At 46.1% G+C, this 18245-nt stretch overlaps 2 protein-coding genes across 3 annotated transcripts in view; one reads left to right on the top strand and one right to left on the bottom strand.

Annotated features, from left to right (window-relative positions):
• Positions 1-18245, bottom strand: part of RPL24 (ribosomal protein L24) — a 362759-nt gene that overhangs the window by 7623 nt on the left and 336891 nt on the right. The gene's annotated exons all lie outside the window — the stretch shown is intronic.
• Positions 1-18245, top strand: part of CEP97 (centrosomal protein 97) — a 34651-nt gene that overhangs the window by 1003 nt on the left and 15403 nt on the right. Inside the window, exons 1-5 of one of the 2 annotated variants that reach the window (XM_060234582.1) lie at positions 493-532; positions 6438-6580; positions 11799-11957; positions 16974-17075; positions 17624-17737. In XM_060234582.1, coding sequence (XP_060090565.1) covers positions 508-532; positions 6438-6580; positions 11799-11957; positions 16974-17075; positions 17624-17737 — 543 coding nt within the window. In that variant the 5' untranslated portion in view covers positions 493-507. Of the gene's footprint in view, positions 1-492; positions 533-6437; positions 6581-11798; positions 11958-16973; positions 17076-17623; positions 17738-18245 lie in introns of those variants that run through there. The other variant, XM_060234580.1, reaches the window with a different exon arrangement.

The raw sequence follows: 18245 nt of genomic DNA, 5'->3' as shown, positions 1-18245 counted from the left end.
AGAGGGTCTTCATTTCCGCACACAACCAACTGAGGGAACAAAAGCACAGGCTACACAAAGAGAAACAAAGTTGTAAAGTTATTTTATGCTTGTTACAGCAGACTTCTTGGGCTGTGTTTTAAGAGGTTATAATCCCACTCCTTCTTGGTTGCCTCCTTTTCCCTTCACCATTAGGATTGCCAGTCCCTAGGTGGGGCCTGGATATCTCTCGCTTTTACAACTGATCTCCAGCTGGCAGAGATCCACTTCTCTGAAGAAAATGGCTGCTTTGAAAGCTGCTCTATGGCATTGTACCATGCTTATGCCTCTCCCCAAACCCTGCCTTTTCCCAGACCCATCCCCAAAATCTACAGGTATTTTTCAATCCAGCCCTATATCACCATCCATGAATTTTTGATTGAGCAATCAGATTTCTGAAAGGTCTCATCAAGTTCTAGAGAGAGATTGTATGCTAATTTATACTGCAGTCCTAAACAGAATTACTCCCTTCTAAGCTTATTGATGTAAATGGATTTACAAGGGCATAACTTGGGTGACTGTTAAATTTGCTATACTGTTGTCTTGTATTTCAGTCCCGAAATTACAACACAGCAGACGCTACGGAGGTGACCAGTGGAAGTCCACTGGTCCCCGGATGTAGCTCCGCAAATATGCTCCGCCAATCACGATCTTTGGCAGGAAGTTTAACTGGCCAGGTTTGGACCTGGCCAGACTGAGGATTGTTCCGGGGTATGTATATAATCGGGACCCGGCCCGCGTTGCCTTGCTTTGTGATGTACTCGCAAATAAAGCATGTTGCCTTCAACATGTCTCGTCACTCAGTACATTACATATACTATCATATATTTAATGTGCATAACTTTATCTACAGAAAATGTGCACTAGTGGTGTCCTGTGTTTTGCAGACTGAACAATAACCTAGTCAGTATTTTTTCTGTATTACAAGGTGACATATATCTTGTATTGTAATTCTAAACAGAGTTATTCTCTTAAGTCCAGTGGAGTCCACGGACCCATGGATGTTAACTCTGTTGACAATGGTGTTGTCAACTACAAGATCTTCAGTATGGGAGATCTTGGGGCAGTGCTTGGGGAGGGTGGAATCTGGGGGTGTAGCACAGCAGGCCATCTTCAACTAATCCATTTATTTGGTGCAACTGATGTATGGCTTTTTCCAAAGTGCTCTGCTTTTTCCCAAGAGATGTTTTCTTCCCTTTTCATTTGGGTATGTTTGCTTCCACATGGAAATCCCCCCTCAGTACAAGAAGAGACAGGTTGGTGTGGGGCAGCTTGCTGCTGTGTGCCATTCTGCTCCTTAGTTCTTTAGTGGACTTTTCTCCCTCAGAGGCAGAGAACATCTTGGGTGTTTCCCACCATCCAATCAGGGAGGCAGGAATTTTCTAAGCTCTTCCTGTGGATTGGGAACACCCCTTGCTCTGTTCCTTTCCTGCCTCAACAGGGAGAGCAGCTTTTTAGGATAGGTCCCTATCCTTCAGCTTATTTCTTGCTCTATTTAGATATATAAAACTCCTCTTCCTATTCTCTATTTTCTGTTCTATTCCTCTCATTTCCTTATCCAACTAACAAAAAAACCCCCTGCCTCCTTTCTTTTAACCTCCTCTTCTCTTCTGGAACTTTTTGCCTCCCCCTTCCCCCCTTTCCCTTGAGGGGGATTTTCGTCGCGGTGGCTTTAGAGCCTTTGGAAATAGCCACGGTGAGAAGAGGATGCCATGGCCAGTTGTAGAAGGGACAGCTTCCTCAAAGACGGTCCACACTCCGGCGCCCAGTCTAGGGCCATGGGAGAAGGACCTTCCAGAGCCGGCATGACCTCCTGGCTTGCCGCGCACTCCAGGGCAATGGTGGCATTGACAGTGGCTAGGAGGGGCATCTGGCTTCGAGCCTGACCTACATTCTAAGAACATAGTGGCATCCTATCAATTCCAGTGTGAAAAGCACTTTGGAGACGCGCTGGAAAAAATCCTGGTAGAAACCAGGGATAAGAAGAAAGCCATGCCTAAAAACATCTGCCGTTTGGACAGGCAGAACTTCGGCCCCCAATCCTTTCATTCTTCATCATTGTCCAGACCCAGGCAAGACTCAAGGAAGTCATCCTGGGGGCAATCAAAACAGTCCTTTCGTAAGTCCTTCGCCAACTCCAGATTCCAAAAGCAACAATTGGACAGGACAGACAAGGATAGAGACACAAAGTCTACCAAGCATGACTGAAACACCTTCCCAGTAGACCCGCCTACTGCAGTTTCGTTCAATATGGGCGGACTCCAAAGTCGATTCCTGGACTTTAGAAATTATTTCAAAAGGCTATGCCATAGAATTCAAAAGCACCCCCCCCCCTGTTTTCTGATCTTGCCTCTGCATGCAGACCCAGCCAGGGGGAACATTACCTGCCAAGCCATAAACCACCTACTGGACATTGCGGCTAGAGAACCAGTTGCACAAGATCAGAGAGGCCAGGGGTTCTATTCCATTTTCTTCACTGTCCCCAAAAAGAACAGGGACTGGTGAGCCATCCTGGACCTGAAGTTCCTAAACAGGTCCATCAGAATACGTCACTTCCATATGGAATCAATCAAGACTATTACGGAGGCCCTTCAGCCAGGAGAATTCCTAGCATCTCTGGACCTCACCGAGGCCTACCTTCACATTCCCATCCTCCTTCTCCATCGCAAGTTCCTCTGGTTCTGTGTCGACGGGAACCATTTCCAATTTAGAGCCCTGCCCTTTGGATTGGCCACAGCCCCGAGGGTATTCGCGGAGGTTCTCATGAACTTAGCATCTCTTCTTTGCCAACAGGGGACACACAGGTATCTGGACGATCAGCTGATTCGTCCCCCCACAAGGGAGAAGTGCCTTCAAGATATACAACAGACAATGGAATGTCTCCAGTGGCATGGCTTCTTGCTCAGTCTGACGAAGAGCCACATACAACCAACTCAGCGGTTGGAACACTTGGGCATGACGATAGACACCCGAGCAAATGCCCTCTATCTCCCAGAGGAAAAGGTTCAGAAGACCAAGAACTTGATACGGACAGATAGACTCATCTTCACTGCTGACTTTGGCGAAATTGATGGGGGTACTCATCTCCAATCTCAACACTGCCCAATGGGGACGCTTTCACACCAGACTGCTTCAACACCTGTTATGCCCCTTTCAACAGCAGATAATGAAAAAGCGCAACCACATGATTCCAGTGCCGTTAGTGGTCCGAGAAAGTCTGCAATGGCGGACCATCGATTCCAGTTTCTGCCTGGGAAAAATAAATTACTTAGAGAAGGAACTGCAACTCTTCTCGGATGTGAGCCTACACGGTTGGGGGGCGACCCTTCTTGAGAGACCAACACAAGGTCAATGGTCTCCAAGAGAAAGCAGACTCCCAATCAACATTCTGGAACAGAGGGCAGTCAGACTAGCCCTCGTGCACTTCAAGGAACAACTACTACATCAACATGTCCTTGTCTGCACCGACAACGTGGCGGCAAAAGTGTACCTCAACTATCAAGGAGGGTCCAAGTCACAGGCTCTTCACAAGGAAGCAATGCTCCTCTTCCATTGGGCGGAGCAGCATCTGAGCTTAATCAGAGCAGAACACATCAAGGGCTCCAGCAATGTCAAGGCAGACTGGCTCAGTTGGGAATACATTCAACCGGGGAAGTGGTCCCTGAACAGGAAGCTATTCTTTCAAGCAGTGGAACACTTCAGTCCACCCGTGGTGGACCTGTTTGCATCTCCTCGGAATCACCAGTTGCCACAGTTCACCAGATACTTCCATTGACAGGCAGAAGCCACAAATGCTCTCACATCCAAGTGGCCTCCAGGTCTACTCTACGCATTTCCTCTGATACCCCTGATTGCCAGGACCCTCAGGATAATCAGGCAGCAGAAGGCGGAGGTTCTTCTAGTAGCACCCTGGTGGCCACATTATCCATGGTTCTCCTCACTATGCCGCATGGCAGTAGAAGATCCGCTTCATCTACCGGTATGGCCAGACATTCTGCAACAAGGCCGCATCTGGCATCCTCATCCAGAATGGCTGCAGCTGACTGTGTGGAAGTTGAGTGGAGTGCGCTCCTGATCCAAGGTTACTCACCTGTGGTGACTGACACCATCGTAGCTTCCAGAAAGACCTCTACCATCAGAATATACAACACATCATGGAAGGCCTTCCACAGGTGGTGTAGAAGAAAAGGGGTCGATCCGTTACATCCCTCTCTGCAGTCAGTACTCCAGTTTTTACAGGATTGTCTAGAATCAGGCTTGAAGCTGGCTACACTGTGGAGATAAGTAGCAGCCTTGGCCTCCGTGATTCAGGAAATCGAAGAGGTGAGTCCTACTATGCACCACCACGTTCGCCATTACCTTCAGGGGGCCACTCTACATTCCCCACCACCAGTGTTAACAGCATTGACCAAGCCTCCCTTCAAACCTCTTGGGGTGGTTTCTCTGAAGTGGCTTCGCATGAAAGTGATTTTCCTAGTTGTGTGACTTCAGCCAGAAGAATCTCCAAATTGCAAGCACTATTGGTGAAATGCAAAGACAAGGTGGTGCTGCATATGGACCCCACCTTCCAACCAAGGGTCTCAAGATTCTACCAGTCACAGGAGATATCTCTCCCTTCATTCTGTCCAAACCCGTGTCATCCCATGGAGCTTACCTGGCACACACTAGATGTCCATTGGGCGGTAAAATTTTACATTTCCAGGACAGAGTCACTTTGTAAAACAGATGCCATGTTCATCATAATTGCACCTCCAAATTTAGGCCTAAGCATGTCCAAATCAGCTATAAGCTATGCCATCAGACTCTGCATTGCAGAGGTGTACAGGGAGCAAAACTTGACAGTTCCCCAAGGGATCACTGCGCACTCAGTTCGCAGTGCTGCTACCAATGTGGCATTTGATAAGAATGCTGCAGTGGAAGAAGTCTGCAAGGCAGCCACCTGGTCCTCTGTCTCGACGTTTGTCCGCCATTACAAACTTAACCTGTACGCCTCAGCAGATGCTGCCTTCGGGAGGAATGTACTACAGCATGTAGTCTCTGAATAGGGCGATCCCACCCTGTATGTCTCTACTGCTCTGGGAGAACCCAAGATGTCCTCTGCCTCTGAGGGAGAACAACCCTTGGCATTTACTGTGAGGGGTCCTTCTTCTCAGAGGAAAGGAGGACACCTTGCCCTCCCTCTATTGCCCTATCCTGCCTACCTCTGAGTCTTTCTTCTGTATACCTTTTAATTCCTACCTATGCCTCATAGGGCTTAGGCCGATGGTAGTATTATAGCCTTTTTGCTAGTTTGGCTTTTCGTTATAGTTATCAAGTTCAATGTTTTTTCTTTCCAGTAGTTACAGTTGTTTTTTCAGAGCTACTTTATACTGCTTCTTGGAATCACCTGAACTGAGCAAGGGGTGTTCCCAATCAAGAGGAAGAGCTTAGAAAATTCCTGCCTCCCTGATTGGATGGTGGGAAACATCCAAGATGTCCTCCTTTCCTCTGAGGAGAAGGACCCCTTACGGTAAGTGCCAAGGGTTGTTTTCTCTTTCCCTGCTGAGTTGCGCTATAACATTACAGCATGATGAAAGGAGGGGGGGAGGTACTGGCTGTCAAGGATGTCCTGGTAAAGTTGCCATAGAAGCTGACCTTTGAACAGGCGTGATGGAAAAGTGGGGAAAGAAGGCTGTAGCAAGCAGTGTGGGGAAAGGGTGGTGTGAATGATCTTGCTGCACCACTAAGTGTTGCTATAGAGGGAGAATGCTTTTGTGCCCTTGTATAGATATAACAGTTACAAGAATATTTTATAATTCGATAAAGCTTTGCTCCCACTGTCAAAATGGGTGGACTTTTTAGATAACTTAATAACATTACATTTCACATTGTTAATGTTGATTTCAAATAAGCAAACATGGAAAAGAATGAACTGGATGGAAATTCACAGTAATTTTTCTAGTATTATGATACGCATGGCCTCTATGGTCTTCTTCTGAGGCCTTGCTTCAGTTGTCCCCCACCTTCTGAGATTTAGGTGAGTGGCATCTTGGGAGAGGGCCTTCTTGGTTATGGCACCAGATTTCTGGAACTTTCTCCCCAGGGAGATTTATCTGTCCTCTTCTGCTGGTGAGTGATCTTTCTAGCCAACGTTTTAATTGGTTTTTATGTTTTGTATATATTTTCACTCCTTGTTTTAAATTGTTTTAATGATGTATGTTGGGGCTTGATATTAATGGTTTTAAAGTGTAGGTTTTTCATGTATATTTTAAATTGCTAGCTGCCTTGGTGGCCCTTGTGAGGGCAGAAAGGTGGTATATTAATTTTGTAAAAAAATAATTATTAAACACATTGCCTGTGAATAAAGTTCATTTCTTGTTTTCCAGTATAAGGCAATATATACATGTATAATTCTAACTTTTGAACTTTTGTTATCATAGGTTCAGTAGTTAATTGGTCAGGACAAGGATTACAGAAATTGGGACCAACTTTGTCCTGTGATGCAGATACACACACTTTGATTCTGGATAAAAACCAGTTAATTAAATTGGAGCATCTAGAGAAATGCAGCAACTTGATGCAGGTTAGTTGTATATGACTGTGATACTCTTATGCTATGGTTGCTAGATTATTCTTAGTTTACAAGTACTGGAAAAAAACTAGACAAAAATCATTTAAAAATCAAGAGAGGTAAATACAACATCCTCAACATATTAGAATGCTCTCGATTTGTCAGTCACATACTTAAGTATAGGTCTTCTGCTGACCTCGTCCTCAAAAAGGTATAATTAAGGCTAGCTGAGCAGTCAACACATACTGCTGTGCAAGCTGCACAGGAAGACCAGCATTGTTCTCTATTCAGTAGCATCCTGTTCAGTGTATCACCGCTTTTTCAAATCTACCACGTAGTGTGGAAGACAGGGTGTTTCAGCAACTCCCTTGCTGGAGTTCTGTCCTGAGGGTGAAGCTCTAAACACTGAAGCGCCACATCTCTTAAACCTGGAGACAGATGTGATGGGATCGATGGAGCAGTAGTTGCACTGGCAATCTTGCATATCAAAGCAAGATGATTGGAATGTTTCTCGGCGTTCCAAGGGGGTTTAGCACAAGCCATTTCTATAATAGCACAACCAATACTCCACACGTCAATGTTGCTCATTTGTTAAGTAAATATGGAGCCTTCAAAGAGTCTGTAGTTGCAAACTACACAGAACAACTGCTTCGTGGCCATATTAGAATGTTCTTCAATAGATTTTCACAGGCTTTACACTGGATTGTTAGCAACTTTAAAATCTTTAGATTTGTATTCATTGGAGTCTCCAAAGTTACACACACATGCACACATACCCAAAGATTGCCACAACTGGCTTCTCCCTTGTAGTCCCCTCTTATTTCTTTATATATTTGTTTAACTTTAGAATATGTCCAAGCCATCTCTTCAGAGTCCCACTGGAGGCAATTAAAAACCTTATTATTGTTATTGTTATTACAGGGATCACACAATAATAAATAAGAAGGGGCAAGGCAACGAATGGCTTCGTATATGATAACCATTACCTTAAACAGTGCCTGATAACAGATGGGCTGCCAATGGAGCATCTGCCGAATAGGAATAATATGCATACTCCATCTAGTTCCCCTAAGTAGTTGAGCCATATCATTATGGACCAGTTGGAGTTTTCAAGTTGATTCTGAGGGGAGACCAATTTACAATGCATTACAGTAGTCTAGTCTTGAGGTTATTCTGGCATGGATCCAGGTACCCAAGGGCCATCTCATGAACTAGGCTCATCAAACAGTAGGCAGTGGTCGCCCTGAACGACGCTCTGCTCTAGTTGCCCACGAACTTCTCAGGTTGAATATCGACATAGCAGCTCTCAGTGAGGTCCGTTTCCCTGAGGAAGGTAGTCTTCAAGAACACGGTGCTGGCTATACCCTCTACTGGTCGGGTAAGTCAAAGGCTGAGAGCCGCCTTTCTGGCGTTGGCTTCATGGTCAGGAACTCCATTGCCTCCAAACTCGAAAACCTGCCAACAGGTCACTCAGATCGCATCATGTCCATGCGCCTCCCACTTCAAAACAAGCAGCATGCAACACTCTTCAGTGTGTATGCCCCAACCCTTCAAGCAGATCCTGCAGAAAAGAACAAGTTCTATGCTGATCTACGCAACCTCGTACGGAAGACCCCTACAGAGGACAAGGTGATCATCCTTGGCGACTTCAATGCCAGAGTAGGTAAAGACTCGGAAGCCTGGAAAGGAGTACTTGGCAAACACGGCATTGGCAACTGCAATGACAACGGGCGCCTCCTGCTAGAATTCTGCATGGAGCACCAGCTCACCCTCACCAACACTATCTTCCAGCAGAAGAACAGTCTGAAGACAACCTGGATGCACCCACGGTCCAAGCATTGGCACCTTATCGACTACATTCTGGTGCGCCAGAGAGACCTTCGAGATGTCTTACACACCCGAGTAATGCCCAGCGCAGAATGTCATACGGATCATCGTCTTGTACGCTGCAATCTCCGTCTTCACTTTAAACCCACACCCAGGAGAGGAGGTATCCCTCGGAGGAAGTTTCAGGTTGGCAGCCTCCAGTCAGCCGAAGTTAAAGCTGCCTTCCAGGCAAAACTCCAGTCAAGAATTGAGGACCTCAGTTGCCCCACAGACCCTTCTCCAGAAGCACTCTGGGAACACCTAAAAACTACCGTCCTGCAGATCTCTGAAGAAGTCCTCGGGTTCTCCACAAGGAAGAACAAAGACTGGTTTGATGAGAACAATCAAGAGATCCAAGAATTACTGGCAAAAAAGAGATCTGCCTACCAAGCACATCTTGCTCAGCCCTCCTGTCCTGGGAAAAAAGCAACCTTTCGCGCTGCATGTAGCAACCTCCAGCGCAAGCTTCGAGACATTCAGAACGAGTGGTGGACCAAGCTTGCAGAGAGAACCCAGCTGTGTGCAGACACTGGTGATTTAAGAGGGTTCTACGAAGCCCTGAAGGCAGTATATGGTCCATCATATCAGGCTCAGAGTCCCTTGCATAGTGCAGACGGCCAAGTGCTCCTCACAGACAAGGCATCCATATTGAACCGGTGGTCGGAGTATTTTCAGGTTCTCTTCAGTGCCAACCGCGTAGTTCAAGATTCAGCAATCCACCTCACCCCACTTCAACCGGTGAAAACAGAGTTGGATGAGATCCCCACCCTAGAAGAGACTGTTAAAGCCATCAAGCAACTGAAAAGTGGCAAGGCAGCAGGAGTTGATGAAATTCCACCAGAGATCTGGAAGCATGGGGGCACAGTACTACATAGCTCACTTCACAAAGTACTTGTCACCTGCTGGGAACAAGGCAAATTACCACAGGACTTTCGCGATGCAATCATCATCACCCTATACAAGAACAAAGGGGAAAAGTCAGACTGCTCCAACTACCGGGGGATAACCCTGCTCTCCATCGCAGGCAAAATCCTTGCCAGAATTCTCCTGAACAGACTGGTGCCCACCATTGCAGAAGAACTCCTCCCAGAGAGCCAGTGCGGCTTCAGAGCTAACAGGAGCACCACCGACATGGTATTTGTTCTCAGGCAGCTCCAAGAGAAATGCAGGGAACAGAACAAGGCTCTGTATGTGACTTTTGTCGACCTTACCAAAGCTTTCGATACCGTTAGCAGGAAAGGCCTGTGGCAAATCTTGGAACGTTTAGGATGTCCCCCAAGGTTCCTCAGCATGATCATCCAGCTACACGAAGACCAGCGAGGCCAAGTCAGACACTGCAACGACCTCTCGGAGCCCTTCCCAATAGGCACAGGTGTAAAGCAAGGCTGCGTTCTCGCGCCAACTCTCTTTACGATCTTCTTTAGCATGATGCTTCGAAGAGCCGCAGTAGATCTAGATGAGGACGATGGTGTCTCCATCCGCTATCGCACCGATGGCAGCCTGTTCAACCTGAGGCGACTAAAGGCACACTCCAAGACAATGGAAAAACTCATCCGAGAGCTACTGTTTGCTGATGATGCTGCACTCGTCTCACACTCGGTATCAGCTCTGCAGCATATGACGTCCTGCTTTGCAGAGGCTGCCAAGCTATTCGGCCTAGAAGTTAGTCTGAAGAAGACAGAAGTTCTCCACCAGCCTGCACCCCAGGAAGATTATCACCCTCCCTGCATCACTGTGGGTGAATCAGTTCTGAAGACAGTCCAGCAGTTCAGCTACCTGGGGTGCATCATCTCCTCAGATGCCAAGATCGACAAGGAGATTGACAACAGGCTGGCAAAGGCAAACCGTGCATTTGGCCGACTGCACAAAAGAGTGTGGAGCAACAAGCATCTGAAAAAAGGCACAAAGATCAATGTTTACAAAGCGGTTGTGATGACAACCCTCATCTATGGCTCCGAATCGTGGGTTTTATACCGTCATCACCTGCGACTCCTTGAGCGCTTTCATCAGCGCTGCCTTCGCACCATCCTCAACATCCACTGGAGTGACTTTGTGACCAACACTGAAGTCCTCAAGCGGGCAGAGGTTACCAGCATCGAGGCACTGCTGTTGAAGACGCAGCTGCGCTGGGCAGGGCATATCTCTAGGATGGAAAACCACCGCCTTCCCAAGATTGCCCTGTATGGCGAACTCTCCACCGGCCATCGAAATAGAGGGGCACCAAAGAAGAGGTACAAGGACTCCTTGAAGAAATCCCTTAGCACCTGTCACATCAACCATCACCAGTGGTCTGACCTAGCCTCAGATCGCAAAGCATGGAGGCACACCATCCACCAGGCTGTCTCTTCCTTTGAGAACGCACGCATAGCTGGTCTTGAGGACAAAAGGAGATTGAGGAAGAATCGCACTGCTACAGGACCAACCCTAAATCAGACTTTTCCCTGCAGCCGCTGTGGCCGGACCTGCCTGTCCCACATTGGTCTTGTCAGCCACCAGCGAGCCTGCAGCAAACGTGGGCTATTGCACCCTTCTTAAATCTTCGTTCGCGAAGCCAAGCCGAGAGAGAGAGAGGGATGGTGGAAAGCCTTTTTTGCAGCTTCATTAATTTGCTTCTCTAGTATGGTGGGGCTGTGGCCCAATGACTGTCTGGTTCAGGATTGCCTCATGATTGATGTAAAAGAGTCTCCTTGGAGAGCCTTTGTCTATTAGAGTAGACAATACTGACCTTGACAGACAGTGGTTTGTATTCAAGTGTCCTGTCCAGGCTGGTTTACACTACCATTTTGGTATTGGGGAGAGTCATAACTTCTGTCCCTCAAATTTTGTGTGATAAATTGATCTTGTAAAGTGTCCCATCCAGGGCTTTTTTTGAGCAGGAGCACACGGGAACGCAATTCCGGCTAGCTTGGCACCAAGAGGTGTGGCCTAATATGCAAATGGGCTCCTGCTGGGCTTTTTCTACGAAAAAGCCCTGTGTGAAAGAAGGTGATGTCAGGGGTATGGCCTAATATGCAAATGAGTTCCTGCTGGGCTTTTTCTACACAAAAAGCCCTGGTCCCATCCATACGTTGCAAGGCAATAATTTATCCTTTCTCAAAAATCTCAAAAAACAGTATTTCAGATGGTTGTAACTAGCAGTTTTCAGAGACAGTGATTAACGCAACTGTGCTTTCACTTTGTTACATTTTTCACACTCAGTATAATTCTACTGTGGATTAATTCAAAAGTTCCTAGATGTGTATCATGAGCTTTTTGAAAAGCATGGAAACATCATAAATTGGGTGTTGAATGGAAACATTATTTGATGCTATCATGGTCGGTTTGTGCCCTGTTCACTACAATGATTTTTTTCTTAACCTTGCAGTTGTCTGTTGCAAATAATCGACTGGTACGGATGATGGGTGTAGCAAAACTCACTCAGCTTCGGGTATTAAACTTGCCTCACAACAGTATTGGTTATGTAGAAGGATTGAAGGATCTAGTGCACTTGGAGTGGCTGAACCTGGCAGGAAATAATTTAAAGGTGAATTGTCCTACATTTTCTATTAGAATATAAATGTAATTAAATAATTTTAATTTAAACAATTGTGTGTAGTTTAATTTTCCCTGCTTAAACTAATACAGTTTTAATCTAGTTTATTGTACCTTGCTTTATTATCTTCAAGTTGCAAGAGTACTTTTAAAAAGCATGGCGTAGGGCAGGGGTGTCGAATGTCTGGCCCATGGGCCAGAAACGGCCTGCTCAGGACTTTAATCAGTCCTGTGGGGTTCTTTTCTCCCCCCTCTTTCCTCCTGTCCTCACCCTTTGAAGCTCTAAAGGGGCCAAAGTTCCCAGCTCCTTCCTTATCTTTGCAGGCTGAAGCAGGAAGCAATTCTGGGCTTGCAGAACTGGAAGGAAAACAGGGAATGGACTTCCATTAAGGTCTCTGTGCCCAGATAGACTACTCTGGAAGTAGTCTTATCTGGGCACAGAGATCTTAATGTAAAATCCATTCCCTGTCTTCCTTGCAGCTTTGTCTGTGCTACAATGTATTTTAATAGAGTGGAGCTCAGATTCACTTTTTAGCATTCATTTGGCCAGTTAGAAGCTTTTTCTTGCTGGAGTTGGGTGACCTTGCAAATAAAGGGCTGATGCTTTTAGCCAGCATGTCTCTGCTGAATGGACCTTAGAACTGGTGCCTAGTGAGTACTCTAACCTGGGAACCCACAGCTAAAGGGAGATATTGCACTGAAGAGCCATTGCCGGTCTGAGTAAAACTTGGGGCAGGGGAGAAGCTTGCAATGCCCAGCCATTTAATGTTTTCCTAAGCCTAGAGCATTTTATATTTTTAGTTTCTGCTGTGATCCTTGTGCCTTTTCTTGTTGTTTTATTTTAGAAATTGCATTGCCAAATCCCACTATTCCCCCACCGTTCCATTTTAAACAAAACATCACCGGAGTTTTAAGCATGTTTGTATTTTAAGAAAAAAAATATCTTTATTGTGTTTTTTGTATTCTATATAAAGTTTATATCTCCACTACCTGGCAATATATTTTACAATCTGCATGGCCTGGCCCCACAAGGTCCCATTTGTGTCAGATCCAGTCCTTGTAACAAATGAGTTCAATACCCCGGCATAGATATCTACAATAAAAACCAATGCCTAGTAAAGGTGCATTTGAATTAGGCTTCCCAAACCTCCTGCCCTGGCGGGGGACTCCAGGTTTCATAGCCTCTTCCCCCGCCCCCCCCAAAAATGGAAGTGGGGGGAGGGGGGAAACGGCGCCAAGGAGCATGGCGACCCGCCCCATCTTGGAGCAGGCGACGCCACTGCGCGGCTGCCGCCTCTTCTCCGCTTCACCGTAGCTGCTCTTCCGAGATGGGCTCAGGCTGAGCCCATCTCGGAGGAGCAGCTACAGTGAAGCGGAGAAGAGGCTGCACGGCAGCAGCGCAGCCGCTCCCCTCTCTCCCCCCCCCCCCGCCCACCAGGGACCTGAGAAGAAGTCCTGCCTTTGTCCGTCCACCTGGAGGGCCCTTTCGAGGGAGGGAGGGAGGGGGTCTCTTTCCATGGGCTTCATTAGAAAACATCCCTATTAGCCATTTCAGACACGCAGGCTTGGCTCTGAGACAGATGAGGCTGCTTCTTTCCTGCCTGCTGGATTCAATCATTGCAACGGTTCTGTGGTCCCACTGGGGAGGCGGGAGGCTTTCTGGAAGCTGGGCCTGTCACCCCTGATGGATCATTGTCACCCATTGGCTGCAAAGGCACATTTCCTGTCCCTGGGCACAGGGCCTGTAATTTGGAAGGGCTGCGAGAGGATGAGATCTCCAGGCTGCCGCTGCAGCAGCACCTTGGCTGGGAGCTCCATGGGAGGAACAGTTGCAGCAGCACAGCAGCACGTGGGAGGGAAGGAAGGAAGTGGGGACAAGCTGCGCCAAGAGGTCCTGGGCTTCCCTTAAAGGATCTGGCAGGGAGGGTCACAGCAGCTGCTCTGGCAAAGCACAGCATGCGAAACACGCATCCGCCTCAGAGGTAAAATCAGAGATTGGGGGCGGCGGCGGGGGGGCAAGCAGCTCCGCAGCCTGCCCCCCTCAGCCTTGGTGGGTTGGCAGCTGGAAAGAGGCAGGCAGCGAGTGACAGAGGAGGAGCTCTGAGGGGACCACGCCCGGCCTGCACGACGGGGTGGAGGAAGGCCGTGAGGGCAGCCGAGAGCTGAGTTGCCTCCCGCTTTGCTAGACGGTGTGGACTCCGGCAGGCTTCTTTTCCCCACAGCGATGCCTTCTCTGCTGCCAGCCTCGCTGCTGCCCGCCGCCTATTCTGCCCCTTTGCCGGCAACTGCTTGGTGCACGGTGGGTGGGGATGAGGTTTCTTCAAAGTCTTGGAGTGGGGGGGGAAGTTTGCAAAAGGTGCCCCTATCCTTCATGATTTCCTATGGAAGGAAAGAATTGAAAAGGTGTGCCGTCTCTTTAAATGTCATGGCTAGAACCCCCTTTGGAGTTCAATTATGCTTGTCACAGCCTTGATCTTGGCTCCACCCCAATGTCTCCTGGCTCCACCCCCAAAGTCCCCAGATATTTCTTGAATTGGACTTGGCAACCCTAGTTTGAATGCATTGCTTGAAAAAATAGTGAATAAAATTGCTCTTCTCAAGCAGTGCTAAAAATTGGGGGAACACATTTGGCCACAACTCAACCACTGTTCTTAGAAGCCTTTTTTTTTTTTTAAGTGTGTGATGGCTCTTCATATGCTGAGGGCTTGCTCTGTTGTAGTATCTTTCATGTTCAAACGCACCTTTACTAGGCATTGGTTTTGCACTGAGTGTCACATGTATGACTATCTGCCCACAGGACAGAAGTCTTGGGTGTGTTCTCGATGCAAGGAGCTCCTGGTGCTCAGGGAACGAGTTCATACCTTTGAGGCCGAGGTGACTGACCTGGAGAAGCAGAGACAGTCAGTTAGGCATTCGGGGAAGACTCTTGGGGACGTATTAGATGAGCCCTGCTCTGAATGTGGCAGCCCCATTGCTGCCAGGGAGCATGAGGGTCAAGAGGGAAAACGGCACCGTGCTGAGGATAACGGGAATGCACCCTCAGAAGGGACCTCTTCTTCAGTTGGTGAGCGGGAATCCTTTCACACCAAGGAACCATCCCTGGGCAGGGAGAGAGGGGGGTGGGGTCTTGGTAGTTGGTGATTCGATCCTTAGGCAAGTAGACAGATGGGTAGCAGAACCACGTACTGACGGTATGGTGACTTGCCTGCCTGGTGTGAAGGTAGCGGACATTACGTGTGTAGTAGATAGGCTGATAGATAGTGCTGGGGAGGAGCCAGTGGTAGTGGTGCATGTTGGCACCAATGATGTGGGGAAATGCAGTCATGAGGTCCTGGAGGAAAAATTTAGGCTTCTAGGCAGGAGACTTAATGCCAGGACCTCTCAGAAGTGCTACCTGTTCCATGTACAGGCACAAATTAGAAGTCTTAATGTGTGGATGAGACGATGGTGTAAGGAGGAAGGGTTTAAGTTTGTTAGGCACAGGGATGCTTCATGGAACAAGCGGGAGCTGTACAAAAGAGACGGTCTCCACTTGTCCCCAGATGGAACCAGGCTGCTGGCACTTAAAATCAAAAAGGTGGCAGAGCAGTTTTTAAACTAAATCTTGGGGGAAAGCCGACAGGAGATGAAATGTCTTTGGTTCATGAGGATTCATCTCATAGAGATGAAGGGTTAGCTGTTACTTTTCTACTGGGTAATGGATCAGAGTTGTCCACTGAAATGGTGACAAACAGTATGGAGTGTCTGCTAACTTATTCATAAATGATTTGGAGTTGGGAGTAAGCTGTGAAGTGGCCAAGTTTGCATATGACACTAAATTGTTCAAGGTGGTGAGAACCAGAGAGGATTGTGAGGCACTCCAAAGGGATCTGTTGAGGCTGGGTGAGTGGGGATCAACATGGCAGATGAGGTTCAATGTGGTCAAGTGCAAAATAATGCACATTGGGGCCAAAAATCCCAGCTGCAAATACAAGTTGATGGGGTGTGAACTGGCAGAGACTGACCAAGAGAGAGATCTTGGGGTCGTGGTAGATAACTCACTGAAAATGGGACACTTTCCCTATGAAGAAAGGTTGAAATGCTTCGGGCTCTTTAGCTTGGAGAACCGTCGACTGCGGGGTTTACAAGATTATGCATGGGATGGAGAAAGTAGAGAAAGAAATACTTTTCTCCCTTTCTCACAATACAAGAACTCGTGGGCATTCGATGAAATTAGTGAGCAGTCGGGTTAAAACGGATAAAAGGAAGTACTTCACACAAAGGGTGATTAACATGTGGAATTCACTGCCACAGGAGGTGCTGGTGGCTACAAGCATAGCCAGCTTCAAGAGGGGGTTAGATAAAAATATGGAATAGAGGCCCATCAGTGGCTATTAGCCACAGTGTGTGTGTGTGTATATATATATAACAAAGATTATTGTTGTAATCATTGTATACTATGATGCCAAGTGTTATACCTGAATTAGCCCAGAGAATATTCATCTTCATGTTTTTTAAAGTACATTTCTAGTGTTTATTTTTGCAGATGGAAATTTGTTGATAGCTTTAGAAACAAGAAGTTGCCTCAATAGTATTTCCAGAGCCACTTTTCCTAAATCTCTAATCATACTCATGCATCATTTTTTGTCCCCATCTTTGTATATCAGCACTCTTCCACCCCCATCCCATTTTTCCTTCTTGGTCTAATGCCCTACTCCTCTTTTTAAAATTTCCAAATTATTTAACTTCTTTAAAATATTGCAACCAGAATGAAGTATCTAATCAGTCTCATGGTTTATTCTCGTGACCAAAGTCTATTATTGTGAGTGCATTGTTTTGTTTTTGTTTAGCATGAAATTTCAAAACACCTTGGGCAATGGTTGCATGACCTACAGTATTTTTGGCATAGTTTTACATTTAAAGAGCAAGAAGCTGTGCTGCAGTGTTTTTCTATAGTTAATTCATTGAGAAACTCATGTATAATAGTTTTGTGAATGTTTGCTGAAAATAACATTTTATGTTTCTGTAGTTGATGGATCAACTCAACAGCTGCACATCACTTCAACATCTTGATTTATCAGATAACAATATATCCCAAATAGGTGATATCTCGAAGCTTTCCTCTCTGAAGGTAAATGTTGCTTGGTTATTGTATGTAGTATTTTTCTTGTCTGAGAGCTCTTCAACATTAATGATCGTGGCTATGGTCAGGCATCACAAACCTTTGTTCTCTTTCCTGTACGCCATTGCTTAGTTCTGGTTTGTAGGCTAGGGAGCAAATCACAGTTTGTTGTTTTGTCTGATTCAAATGTTAGACTATTCTACAGTTCCAAACTGGTTTTCAGTTTCCAGTTGTGTAAGGGAAGATGTAGGAGGAAGGGAATGCATGAAACCAAGGATTTTCTAACTGTCTTATGGTGAACAAAGACAGTTGACTATGCCCAACATAATAATGTATTTCCTTTTCATTATTTGTAGTTCTTTCAATGGATGAACATGTAGGTTAAAATATTTATTTTGTTATAAAGTGCTGGTAAACAGCCAATTTAGTGTTTGTATGTTCTACAGATATATGCCAGAGGTGTATTTTCATGGCATTTAGGCAGTTCTTTTGGAATATTCAAAGAACTTCTAATAACATTGTTAAATTTTTACCTGTTTTACTTCCTTTCCCTCAAGACTCTTTTACTGCATGGAAATATCATAACATCATTGCGCACGACTCCTGCTTGTTTACCTCAAGGTCTTGCTATTCTTTCTTTGGCAGAAAATGAAGTCAGAGACTTAAATGAGGTAAGAACAGTGTTTCTCAATAAACACAAATGAGTTGTTCTTTAGGTACTTTTTTGAGAAGGGTAAAAAAACCCTTTCAAATAAAGCAAAGATAACTCACTGCAGTTTTTAGTTTCCTACATATGTCCATAAACAGGAGGGGGACCTACACAGAATCACTGGCACAGAACAGATGCCAGCTGTACATTTTCAAAAAGAGGATATAATTAGGACAGAATAATTAAAAGCTATTTTTCCCGAAGAATGAAGGTCATTCTTTTGGAAGGATGCTATTTTTGTAATTAAAGTATAAAGTGCATTTCAAAATAGGTGCATAGCCTGAGCCACTCTTATCTGAGTCTCATAATTATCCAGGTTAATTGAGTGTCCTTATGAAACCATGTTTAAGTGGATCCTCCAAATATCCATATATTTTAATGCCTCTCTCCCAGGCTAAGCAATAATGTAAATTTGTGCACTTAAGCTGTGGTCTAGGATTGTTAATATCTCAGATAAAAGTTTGAACACA

This window comes from Heteronotia binoei, chromosome 3 (assembly GCF_032191835.1).
Source record: "Heteronotia binoei isolate CCM8104 ecotype False Entrance Well chromosome 3, APGP_CSIRO_Hbin_v1, whole genome shotgun sequence".
NCBI lineage: Eukaryota > Metazoa > Chordata > Lepidosauria > Squamata > Gekkonidae > Heteronotia > Heteronotia binoei.
This window is presented reverse-complemented; position numbering and strand designations above follow the sequence as displayed.